This window comes from Narcine bancroftii, chromosome 6, assembly GCF_036971445.1.
Source record: "Narcine bancroftii isolate sNarBan1 chromosome 6, sNarBan1.hap1, whole genome shotgun sequence".
Classification (NCBI taxonomy): domain Eukaryota; kingdom Metazoa; phylum Chordata; class Chondrichthyes; order Torpediniformes; family Narcinidae; genus Narcine; species Narcine bancroftii.
This window is the reverse complement of record NC_091474.1, coordinates 230,338,042-230,350,444: the sequence shown is the minus strand read 5'-3', so window position 1 is coordinate 230,350,444 and position 12,403 is coordinate 230,338,042. Positions and strand designations below refer to the sequence as shown.

The 12,403-nt window shown below is 42.6% G+C and overlaps 1 protein-coding gene across 1 annotated transcript in view; it reads right to left on the bottom strand.

Moving 5' to 3' along the window:
* Positions 1 to 3,649, bottom strand: part of mrps5 (mitochondrial ribosomal protein S5) — a 168,019-nt gene extending 164,370 nt beyond the window's left edge. The window contains exon 1 of the mRNA XM_069887654.1: positions 3,447 to 3,649. Coding sequence (XP_069743755.1) covers positions 3,447 to 3,483 — 37 coding nt within the window. The 5' untranslated portion in view covers positions 3,484 to 3,649. The remainder of the gene's footprint in view (positions 1 to 3,446) is intronic.
* Positions 3,650 to 12,403: the final 8,754 nt, after the last annotated feature.

Here is a 12,403-nt window from a genome sequence, read left to right as displayed (position 1 = left end):
CTGCTGAAACAAAACCCAATTCTGATAATGTGCACAAATCTGAATGCCGTACAACAAAAATCACATATCTGAGAACCTGCAGAAAAGACCCATGCAAGATGATCAAGGATGGGAGATCTTTAACACAAAGAGAGATTTGTGCATGTTCACTTTCATTCATCTACCCAACAATCCAAGACAACAGAGCAAACATGGTTAGCACAGCAGTTAACGCAACACTGTTATAGCGCCAGCAACCTGGGTTCGAATCAGTGTCTGTGTGGGTTTCCTCCCACCCTCCAAAACGTACATGGATTGTAGGTTAATTAGTTGACACAGGCCCGTGGGCCGGAAGGGCATGTTACCATTTTGTATGTTTAAATTTAAAATCCCCTCTTCCGTGGCAGGAGTCATTGGCCCAGGTACTAGCCACAGGTCTGGGCGCAGACATATGATTGCTCACCTAGGACATGAGTTCACGGGACATGGATATATGTCTGGGACATATCAGTCTGCATCCATATCATGGACATCTGATTCAGGAGCATGTCAATTATAGGCAAATGGATGCTGCAGTTGGAGTCACACACATCGAGTCACTGCCACAAGGCTGCCAGTGTCTTATCTCAACCTTTCTCCACATCCCCAGGCTCCTACAAAACTTTCCTCGTTGCTTCTTTCTATTTCCATCCTATACCACTAACTGGTTGCTCTATCATTCTCTGCCTTTCACATTCCTTCCTTCACCACTTCCTTCCCCTCCTTAGGCATCGCTTCCTCTTCACTCCCCTCCTTCTTCCTCTCCCTGTTTTGGTCCTTTTCTCCCTCTCCCACTCCTCCTTCTCTCCCATTCCCTCCCCACTCCTTCTTCCTCTCTCCCGTTCCGTCCCTGCTTCTCTTCGTCACCCACTTTTTCCCCCCCCTCTCTCCCCACCCAATTTTTTTTTACCTCTTCCTTTCTCCACTTTCACTCTCCCACTTCCCCACTCCATCCTCCCCTCCTCTCACCCTTTTCTCTCTCTCCTTTCCTTCCCTCCCTCCAAAGAATTATGTTACACTCGCCACCTTTTGCGGAGATACCTGCACGTATTCAACAAAACACAGTTCCCCTGTTCTCACAGCACTACATTACAACCGTGGGTTTCAGGATGCAGTGACACAGGAGAGGATTTAATATACCTTACATGTTTACATATTCTCAAGTCTTATGCTTTCAGGTTATTAATATTTGCTCTGCCTTGTGTTGTATGCAGCAATTCCCTTTGCGACTACAGTATTAATTTGTCAGTTTCCACCTCTTAATTTTCCAGCTTCTTATCCTTGAAAAGTAATTGTGGAAGCACCATGTAGTTTTGGGTAAATCTTTTTAGAGTGTATTGCATGCAAAAACATCCAAGATTTGATATAATGGAATCAAAAATAATTTATAGTTTGTGCTGATGGGCAGCAATCGAAGCATTGGCACTCGTGCTAAGTAGCCCATGACTGTTGAGAAGGTTACTCATGATCCAGTACCTCTTGCTAGAAAATGATCTCTGGCCGATGATCATATGTGGCTAAATGGTGATATTGCTCAGAGTTGAATATAAATCATAAATGCTTTCTCAAAAATATTTGACACAATGTAATTTACAACTGAATGACTAGTGGAGTTCTGCTCTTTTTGATTTTTATAAATGATCTAGATGAAGAAGTAGAAGGATGGGTCAGTAAGTTTGCAGATGATTGTGAAGGTTGGAGGACTTGTGGATGGTGCTGAAGGTTATCGTCAGTTACAAAAGGATATAGACAGGATGCAGAGTTGGGCGGATGGATTTCAATCTGGATGAGTGTGACATGATATATTTTGATAGGTCAAATCAAAAGGCTGAATACACAATTAGTGGCCGGTTACTTAACAGTGTGCCGGAACAGAGAGACTTTGGGGTCCAAATCCATACATCTCTCAAGGTTGCCGTGAAGGATGATGGGATTGTTAAGAAGGCCTAAGGGATGCTGAGCTTCATTATTAGGGGGACCAAGTTCAAGAGTCCAGAGATTATGTTGTAACTCTCTAAATCTCTGGAGAGCTTCATTATTAGGGGGACCAAGTTCAAGAGTCCAGAGATTATGTTGTAACTCTCTAAATCTCTGGAGAGACCACTCTTAGAAGAGCATTGTGTTCAATACAGGTCATCTTATTAGGAATGATGTGGAAACTATGAAGAGGGTGCAGAGATTTACCAGCATGTTGCCTGGTTTGGAAAATAAGTTTTATGTGGCAAGGTTAGCAGAGCTGGGTCTTTTCTCTTTGGAGCGAAGAAGGATGAGAGGAGACTTGATAGAGGTCTATAAGATTATGAGAGGCATAGATAAGATGGACAACCAGTGCCTTTTCCCCAGAGCAGGAATAACATACACCAGGGGCATCTCTGCAAAGTGAAGGGAAGAAAGTTTAGAGGAGACATCAGGGTTGAGTTTTTTAAAAAAACAGTTGTTGGTGCCTGGAGTGCCTTTGCAGGCATGGAGGTGAGGCTGAAACATTAGGGGCATTTAAGAGTCTCTTGGACAAGCACATGGATGGGATTAAAAAAAAATGGAGGGTTATGAAATGAGAAGGATTTAGTTTTTTTTGGTTGGAATATATAGGTCGGCAAAACATTGAGGGCCGAAGGGCCTGTGCTGTGCTGTAATGTTCCTTCCCTGCCCACTGCCCCCTCTCCATTCCTCCCACTCCCCATTCCTCTTCCCCACCCTCTCCCTCTCCCCCACTCCCCTCCATCCTCCCCTCCTCCCCATCCCCTCTCTCCCCACTACCCTCCCCACTCCCCTCCATCCTCCCCTCCCCCACTCCCCTCCATCCTGCCCTCCTCCCCACCCACTCCCTCTCCCTCACTCCCCTCCATCCTTCCCTCCCCCACTCCCCTCCATCCTGCCCTCCTCCCCACCCACTCCCTCTCCCTCACTCCTCTCCATCCTTCCCTCCCCCACTCCCCTCCCCCACTCCACTCCATCCTTCCCTCCTCCCCACCCCCTCTCCCCCACTCCCCATCCTTCCCTCCTCCCTCTCCCCCACCCCCTCTCCCTCTCCCCCACTCCCCTCCATCCTCCCCTCCCCCACTCCCCCTCCTTCCCTCCTCCCCACCCCTCCCTCCTCCCCACCCCCTCTCCCTCTCCCCCACTCCCCTCCATCCTCCCCCACTCCCCATCCTTCCCTCCTCCCCCCCTCCTCCCCCCTCTCCCTCCTCCCCACCCCCTCTCCCTCTCCCCCACTCCCCCTCCTTCCCTCCTCCCCCCTCTCCCTCCTCCCCACCCCCTCTCCCTCTCCCCCACTCCCCTCCATCCTCCCCTCCCCCACTCCCCTCCATCCTCCCCACCCACTCCCTCTCCCCTCCATCCTCCCCTCCCCCACTCCCCTCCATCCTCCCCACTCCCCTCCTCCACCCCCTACCCCGTCCATTCCTCCCCCTCTCCCTCCTCTCACTCACCACAGCCTCTCCACAGGCCCCTCACCGCCGCCGCCATGTCCCTCCTGGGGCTGAGGACCCGCAGCTCCCACTCCCGGATCAATGTCCAGCCTGATCGCTGCTGCCTTCTTTCGTCGATCGTTCACTTATTTACACCATGACATCAGATGGTCTTTGGAAATCTAACGTTCTCATGAAAATTAAAAGTGAATTCTTTCCCGGCAGTTGTGAAGCCACCTTCAGATCGGGTCCTGCAGGGGCGTCCAAAGCTATTAAAGGCGCAGTGTCTTTGAATAATTATCGGCTGAATGTATTTTCAGTTTGGGTATTTAATCCAGTAAAGGAAAGAGAGTAGATAGAAACACAAAACTGATGCAAAAGGGTGAAAGAAAACTACTTGAAGTGAATAAATACCCCAAATTGCTGGAGAAACTCAGCAGGTGATTGAAGTTCAGATGAAACAGGGCAATTAAACAAAATATTATGTGTCTCTCTGAAGGAAAGAACTCCTTCCCCTCACCAAAACAAAAAGTGGAGAACCATAGATCAGGAGTAAAGGTGCAATTGAAATGATCATTAGCGAGAAGAAAAAAAATGGATCTGAAAGCCTGTGAATCCCCAGGTCCTGACAATTTAAAGAACCAAAGATTTTGAAAGGGGGCAGCTAAGAAAGTTTCCAGCTTTAAAAATTCTATAAATTATAAAATAACTCTGTCGAGTTTAGGGATAACAAATGTAGCCATGCTATTTAAGAAGAGGGAGGGAGAAAGCGGAGCACGGTGACAGGCCATTCAGCCCATGAGTCTGTGCTGCCCATTTTACACCCAATTTACACCCAATTTCTTTTTTTTTTCAAAATTTATTTATAGTATCTCCATACATTCATTTCAAATTGACTTAGTATAATATTACATAATAGATACTAAATAATTTTCAAATTTTCACCCTCCCCCCACCTCCCCTCTTTGGCTTGGCTTCGCGGACAAAGATTTTACCCCTAACCCCTTAGGAAACCACCTTGTGGTGGTTAATTCCCAAAACCCAAATGGGTGTGGTATAAACCACAAGTGGCCTATGACTTTCGGGAGCAGAAGTACCACCCCCTCCCCCCCACCGAAAAATCATCATTTCTTATATCCATAAAACCCCGGTCCATCAATTTAACCAATCTTATTCATAAACTCTTTTTTTTTGAAAATCCAAACTTGATATTAAATTTTGCACCCTTTCCACCCTCCCAACACTGAGTTAAACATTGTTTACAATCAATAAAAATATTTTTTTAATTTTTTTTTTTCAAGTCTTCCTGAATTTCATCCACTGAATTAAAACATCTCTGAACATCCCAGTTCAACACCGAATCTTCCATTCTTCTCAGTCTCAAGTTGAATTTGTAGCTTACTTTCAAAAAAAGTTTTTTCAAATCTTTTAAAATTTTCTTGAACATAATTCCTTCGGTCTTGATCTTCTAAAGCATCAATGTTATTCATAAGTTCTTTCTTCTGTGTTTCCCAATTTAATACCAAATTTTCCACTTTGTCAATCTTCTCAATGTTAAGTTGAAATTATTGTTTATTTTCAAGAAAAACTTATTCAAAATTTTTAACTCTTCTTGGACATTGCTCCTTCGACTTTAATTTTATAAATCATCAATCTTGTTCATAGTTTCTTTCTACTAAATTTCCAAATTTAATAATAAAGTTTCCGTTTTTTCCAATTTTCTCAATATTAAACTGATCTTGTTGTTTAGTTTAAAAATAACCTTTTCAAAACTATTAAAATCTGTTTGCAATGTATGCATACTCACAGATAATAAATTCACTCTTCCAATATTCCATCCAAAAAAAAATCACTGATAAACCTGATTGCAGGTCAGGAGTTCCATATATATGTTTATCTTCAGAAAATATTTCAAATATTTCAAATCAACATTCGTCGCCATCTTTCAAAAAGGAGTCCGAAATCAACTTTAGTAAGTTCTGTTCTTGAGAAAATTCCAGCACCAACTCCAGCTCTGTCTGGCAAATAGGTCAAATTTCTTCCAAAGTCAAAGAATGTAATTTTGTTCTGTATTTATAGATAATAAATTTATCCTTCTGATATTCCATCCAAAAAAAATCACTAATAAACTTTAATGTTATCTGGATTTTTAAAACTCACGGGCAACCAATGCCAATTACTGCAATTTATCTTCATAAAACATTTCAAATCAATATTCATCACCATCTTTCAGAGGGGTGTCCAAGGCCAGCTTATCCGACAGTCCAATTAATAAGCTCCGTTCTTAAGAAAATTCCAGCCTTGACTCCGTGGTTCTGTCTGGGCAAGTAGGCCGAGTTTCTTCCAAAGTCGGAGAGTGTAGTTTTGTTCTGTATTTGAACTCTATTTTCCTTAATCTTTGTTGCCATTTTAAACATCTTTCAGAGGGGTGTCCAAGGCCAGCTTATCCGACAGTCCAATTAATGAGCTCCGTTCTTAAGAAAATTCCAGCCTTGACTCCGTGGTTCTGTCTGGGCAAGTAGGCCGAGTTTCTTCCAAAGTCGGAGAGTGTAGTTTTGTTCTGTATTTGAACTCTATTTTCCTTAATCTTTGTTGCCATTTTAAACTAAAAACAATTGATAAACAAAACAAAGACTTTTAACAGAAAAGAAATATTCTTAAAACGGGTATTTATATAACTGCCTGGGGGAGACCGGGAATGCACGTCCGCTCCCTACGCCATCTTGCCACGCCCCCCATTTACACCCAATTTCGAACGGTGGGAGGAAACCGAGCCCCCAGGGAAAACGCACGCCGACACGGGGAGAACGTACAAACTTCTTACAGACAGCGTGGGATTTGAACCTTGGTCCCGAAATTAAGGCGCTGTTAAGGCGCACCGCTAACCGCTATGCCAACTGTGCTGTCTTTAGCTCAGGATCACTTAGCCTGATGTAATCAGTGGAGGACTGTCGTGTCTATTCTTAAATAGTGCACTTAGAAAATAATATACAGTGCCGTCCATAATGTTTGGAACAAAAACTTTTTTTTTTCCTTAATTTGCCCTTGTGCTCCACAGTTTTAAATTTGTAATCAAACAATTCTCATGTGATTAAAGTGCACATTCCAGATTTTATTCAAAGTTAGTTGCATACATTTTGGTTTGACCATGTGGAAATTACAGCACTTTTTATACCTAGCCCCCTCATTTCAGGGCACCATAATGTTTGGGACGCGACAAGGTTGAAGTACCCCCTTAGTACTTTGTTGCATATCCCTTACACGCAATGACTGTGTGAAGTCTGTGATTCACAGACATCACCAGGTGCTGAGTATCTTCTCTGGTGATGCTCTGCCACGACCCTACTGCCGCCATCTTCAGCCCCTGCTTCTTTTGGGGGCTTACCCCCTTAAGTTTTCTCTTCAGCATACGGAAGGCGTGCTCAATTGGATTTAGATCAGGCGACTGACCTGGCCGTTCAAGAATTTTCCAGTTTTAGGTTTGAAAAACTCCTTTGTTGCTTCAGCAGTATGCTTGGGATTATTGTCTTGCTGTAGGATGAAGCGCGGTCAATTTGTTGGAGGCATTTACTCAAACTTGAGCAGATGAGATGTTTCTATGCACTTCAGAATTCATTTTGCTACTGTCATCGGCAGTTGCATCATCAATGAAGATAAGTGCAACATACATGCCCGGGCCATAACACCCCCATCACCATGTTTCACAGATGAGGTGGTATGCTCTGGATTTAGGGCAGTTCCTTTACGGCTCCACACTTTGCTCTTGCCATCACTCTCATACAGGTTAATCTTGGTCTCATCTGTCCACGAGCTTTTTCCAGAATTCTTCAGGCTCTTTTAAATACTGTCTCTATGGCTAACTAGTTGTTCGCATCTTGCAGTGTCATACCACTCTATATTTCTGTTCATGAAGTCTTCTACAGACAGTAGTCATTGAGTATCGAAGAGTGTTTCTGATCTGTCGGTCATTCGTTTGGGGATTTTTCCTCATTATGGTGAGAATTCTTCTGACATCAGCAGTGGAGATCTTCCTTGAAATACCAGTCCCTTTGCATTACTGAGCTCACCAGTACACTCTTTCTTCTTAACGATGCTCCAAGATTTGGGCGATGTCTCTTACTGTTTTATTCTTGTTTTTCAGCTTCATAACAGCTTCTTTAACTTTCATTGGCACAACTCTGGCCCTCATGTTGAAAAATGTCAACTACAGACTCCAAAGATGATCAAAAGCTTAGAAGCAAGCCCAGCTCTCTCATACCTGCAGCAATGAAGCAATTAAACATCCCTGAGTTCTCACAAGCACCTGTGAAGCCAAATATCCCAAACATTAGGGTGCCCTGAAATGATTGGACTATGTATAAAAAGTGTTGTATTTTCTGCATGGTCAAAGCAAAATGTATAAAAATGACCTTGAATAAAATCTGGAATGTGCACTTTAATTGGATGTGAATTGTTTGATTACAAATTTAAAACTGTGGAGATCGGGGTAATTAAAGGAAAAAAAGTGTCTGTCCCAAACATTATGGGTGGCGCTTGTAGCTATCAGCTGCCATACACAAATGTGCTGTAGAAATTCAGCAGGTCACACAGCAACTATGGGAATGTTTTGGGCCTGAGCTCTTAGTCAAGGTATGAGCGAAAATCTGGCAGGTGCATTTGCTCTGACCGTTACAAGAGCAAGGACCTCCTAGTGGCCAATCATTTTAATTCCACACTCCATTCACACACCGACATGTCTAATCATGGCCTCATGCACTGCCAAATTGAGGCTACCCTCAAACTGCAGGAATAACACCTCATATACCGACTGCGCCCTCTCCAACTAAAGAGCATTAACCGACCTCTGCAGTTTCCATTCCAGTATCTCCATCATCTCTCTCTCCCCATCCCTCAGTCTTCTTTCCTTTCATTCCCTATCCCCTTCCCTCTCCATTCAGAAAGCTATCCCTTCCCTCCACCCCCCCCAAAGACTCACACCAGGCTGCGAACTGCTCGAGACTGGCTGAAGGGGATTCCAGGTATCGGAACTGTGATGAAACAGGGTGCCAAGGTTGCTGAGGGCTTCCTGATCGTGATAGAGATTTGAAATATAGAGCTCGGGTCATTGATGGTTTGGACTAAAGTATGTGTGGCTGCAGAGGCTGTGGGAGAGCTGAAGATAAATTCATGGCTCTGAAGGGACTTTCTTTCTCTGACTGTAAGGGGAACTGGGCAATTTTTGCTGACAGTGAATTTCTCTGCCTTACGGCAGACTAAAGCCAATTTTATGTAAAATTACACCTGTTTTATTACAAGGCCATAAATGAATCAAATCTTGAATCACCTCAGGTTTTTCTCTTCTACCCTTCCACTTATGACCTCTTACCTGTTAGCTTCTTCCTCCATCCTCTCCTCTCCTACCCCCTCCCCCACCTTTTTATTTAGGCACCTGCCTGCCTTTTGCTTGTACCTTGGTGAAAGGCTCAGGCCTTAAACATTGATTAACCTTGACTTCCTCTTGATGCTGTGCGATCTGCTGAGTTTCTCCAGCATTTGTGTGCATTGCACTACACTCACAACATCTGCAGACTTTCCTGTTTAATTCCAAGCAGAGGTAAGATCCAGTTGGATGGTGATGAGTTTATCGTCATACATATTGCACGATGTCCACAAGCACCAAATTTCTTACTTGCTGCTGTCTAACCAGTACTTGTCAAGAAAAATTATGATACAGTAAAACCCTTGGTTATCCAGAATTCAAGCAACCGGAAGCCTCAACCATCAGGCAAAAAGATTGAGGAAATTTAATTAAAAAAAAAACCAAATAAAATTAAAATGGAAGGAAAAAATACATAAGTTTAAAATTGAAAAAGTTAGACATTGTAAGAGAAAGTCTCCAGCAACTGGAAAATACACTTATCCGGAATCTACCAATCCCCAAAGGTGCCAGATACCATGAGTTTTACAGTGGTAAACTCATTTACTTTGAATTAAAATAGGCAGTAAATATATCAGTTGTATCATCTTAAATCTTTAGGTCTGCTGACGAAGACAGGGTCAGAAATGTGGACAAAATTGCCACAATGTCCTTCCCTGAAGGTAGAGTACAGTTTTCAGAGAATCACTGTCCTTTTATTTTTTTTAATTCATATTTGCTTATTTTTTTAATATGGCAAAAAATCCATGTTACATCGTTTTCAGCGTGATACCAAATGAAGTAGTTATCAAGGCAACGCTGATCTCCCTTTGAAGGCATGGATGTCCATGACCGCATAATAATGTATATTGGGTCCAGACAAACCTCCTCGATGAAGGAAAATGCTGCAGATAGATTTGAATATGAGCTGATTAAAATTTACACTACTGGCCGGGACAGCATAAATTAATGTTTTTGATGAAAGCTCTCTAATTGCTTTGTAAAATCATATTTATCTTTTGTGCAGAGAACAAAATCAAGTTTCCTCTTGTGGCAAGGATCCTCATAATTTTCAGGTTACCTGAGTTTACTGACCATGAAACTATCTATCCCTAAAATTCCTTCAAACAAAATGATCTTGTTTATTTTTAATACATTCCAACTTTCAAAGCCTTGCAGCAATTCCATGAAAAGGAAACTGGATCAGTTTAGATGCAGTCATATTTTTTTGTTGCAAGTGAAATAAAGTTTTCACATTGAGTAAATTATTAATATTCTGAATGCTTATTACCTACTACCTCAAGGCCCGGGGGTTCTCCATGGCAACATTAGCTTGGAAATTCTGCTTGTCTTTGGCTGAAATATCAAGTCTACAACTCTGGAGGTGCTGTTTGCAATTGAAACAGAGAGGCATAAATTGTAATGTCTTACTGACTATTAGGTAGCAAAACCAAGGAAATGATTGTGGACTTCGGGAGGAAATCAGGAGAACATGACCCAGTCCTCATCGAGGGCTAAGCAGTGGAGAGGGTCAAGAACTTTAAATTCCTGGAATTAGCATCTCCAAAGATCTGTCCTCAAGCCTTCATGTTGATGCAATCATGAAGAAGGCTTGCCAGTGGCTATACTTTACAAAAAGTTTGAGGAGATTCAGTACGTCACCGAAAATTTGAGATTCAGTACGTCACCAAAAACTTGAACACTGGAACATAGGTGTACTGTGGAGAGTATTCTGGCTGGTTGCATCACTGTCTGGTACAGAGGTGCCAAGACTCAGGACAAAAAAAGTTTCAGAGGGTTGTTATCTCAGCTGCGACATCATGGGCACCAGACTTCACTCCAGCATGGACATCTACATGAGGCAGTTTCTTAAGAAAGCAGCCTCTATCCTCAAAGATCCTCACCACCGAGCCCTCTTCATACTGCCACAAATGGGAAAAAGGTACAGTGCCCTAAGATGGGCACTCCATGGCACAAGGACAGCTTCCCTACTGCCATCAGACACTGCCTTACTTTGACTTTTCATGCACTATTTTTTCGATTTATTGTTGTTAGGTGGTTTATATGAATGTTTGCACTGAAGACGCTGCAGTAAAACAATGAATTTTGTGATTTATTCATGTCAATAAATTCTGATTCTGATGTAAATTTTATGTTAAGTATTGGGACACAAATGAACACAGTACTCCAGGTGCGACCACTTCATGGCCCCCTCCTGTTGCATCAAAACTCCCTACTCCATATCGACTGCCACAAAGGCCAACATTTTGAATGACCCACTGTATCTGCACACTATTTCTTTTGTGTTATACCCAGATCTTTATACCATGACACAGAACACTACAGCGCAGTACAGGACCTTCGGCCCTCAATGTTGTGTCAACCCATACATTCCTTAAAAAAGTATTAAAATCTCCCTACCCTGTAACCCTCTATTTTTCTTCCATCCATGTGCCTGTCTAAGAGTCTCTTAAATGCCCCTAATGTTTCAGTCTCCACCTCCATCCCTAGCAATGCATTCCGGGCACCCAAAACTCTGCATTAAAAATTTACCCCTGATGTCTCTCCTAAACTTCCCTCCTTTCACTTTGTACACATCCTCTAGTGTTTACAATTCCTGCCATGTGAAATATGTGCTAGCTGTCCACCCTATCCATGTCTCTTATAATCCTGTAGACCTCTTTAAGTCTCCTCTCATCCTTCTATGCTCCAAAGAGAAAAGTCCCAGCTCTGCCAACCTTGCTCCATAAAACTTATCTTCCAATCCAGTTGACATCCTGGTAAAACTCCTCTGCACCCTCTCCACAGCTTCCACATCCTTCTTTTAATGAGTCCAGAACTGAACACAATACTGGTCTCACCAGAGATTTATAGAGTTGCAACATGACCTCTCTACTCTTGAACTCAATCCTCCTATTAATGAAGCCCAGCATCCTGTAGGCCTTCTTAACTATCCTATCAACCTGTGCAGCGACCTTGACGGATGCATGGTTTTGGACCCCAAGGTCCCTCTGTTCATCCACACTCTTGTGTTGGTTTCTCTGGAGCAATGGAGGTGTGGGGCAACTTGATGTAATATTATAAAATAATGAGAGGCATTGTTAGGATTGACAGTCAGAATCTTTATTCTAGGGCAAAAATGTCAAATGCATTTAAAATGGGGGTGGGGGTAGTTTAAATGAAATGTGAAGGGTAATATTTTTTCACAGAGTGTGGTAGGTCCAATAGTCGCATTTAAGTAGCATTTGTATCTTATGAAGCTATTTTGAAGAATGATGGGACAGTTTATCACAGTATTCTGGCTATCATTAATGTCTCATTTAACATTGCTTCAAAAAGCCTGGACTTTGGGAAGCAGGCTGAGGTTACCAGAAGGAAGCAGCTTTGAATATATGATTACAGACACAATGATAATTAAAAGATTTATAACAAACATGTACATCAAGCTGCAAGAGAAAGAGAATGAGGAAATAAGCTGTGAACCCAAACAAAAGTGGGAACAAGATTTAAACATAAAGATAAAGAATGAAACATGGGAAAAGCTATACTCTGGAACTATGAGAAATACAATAAACACGAGGTT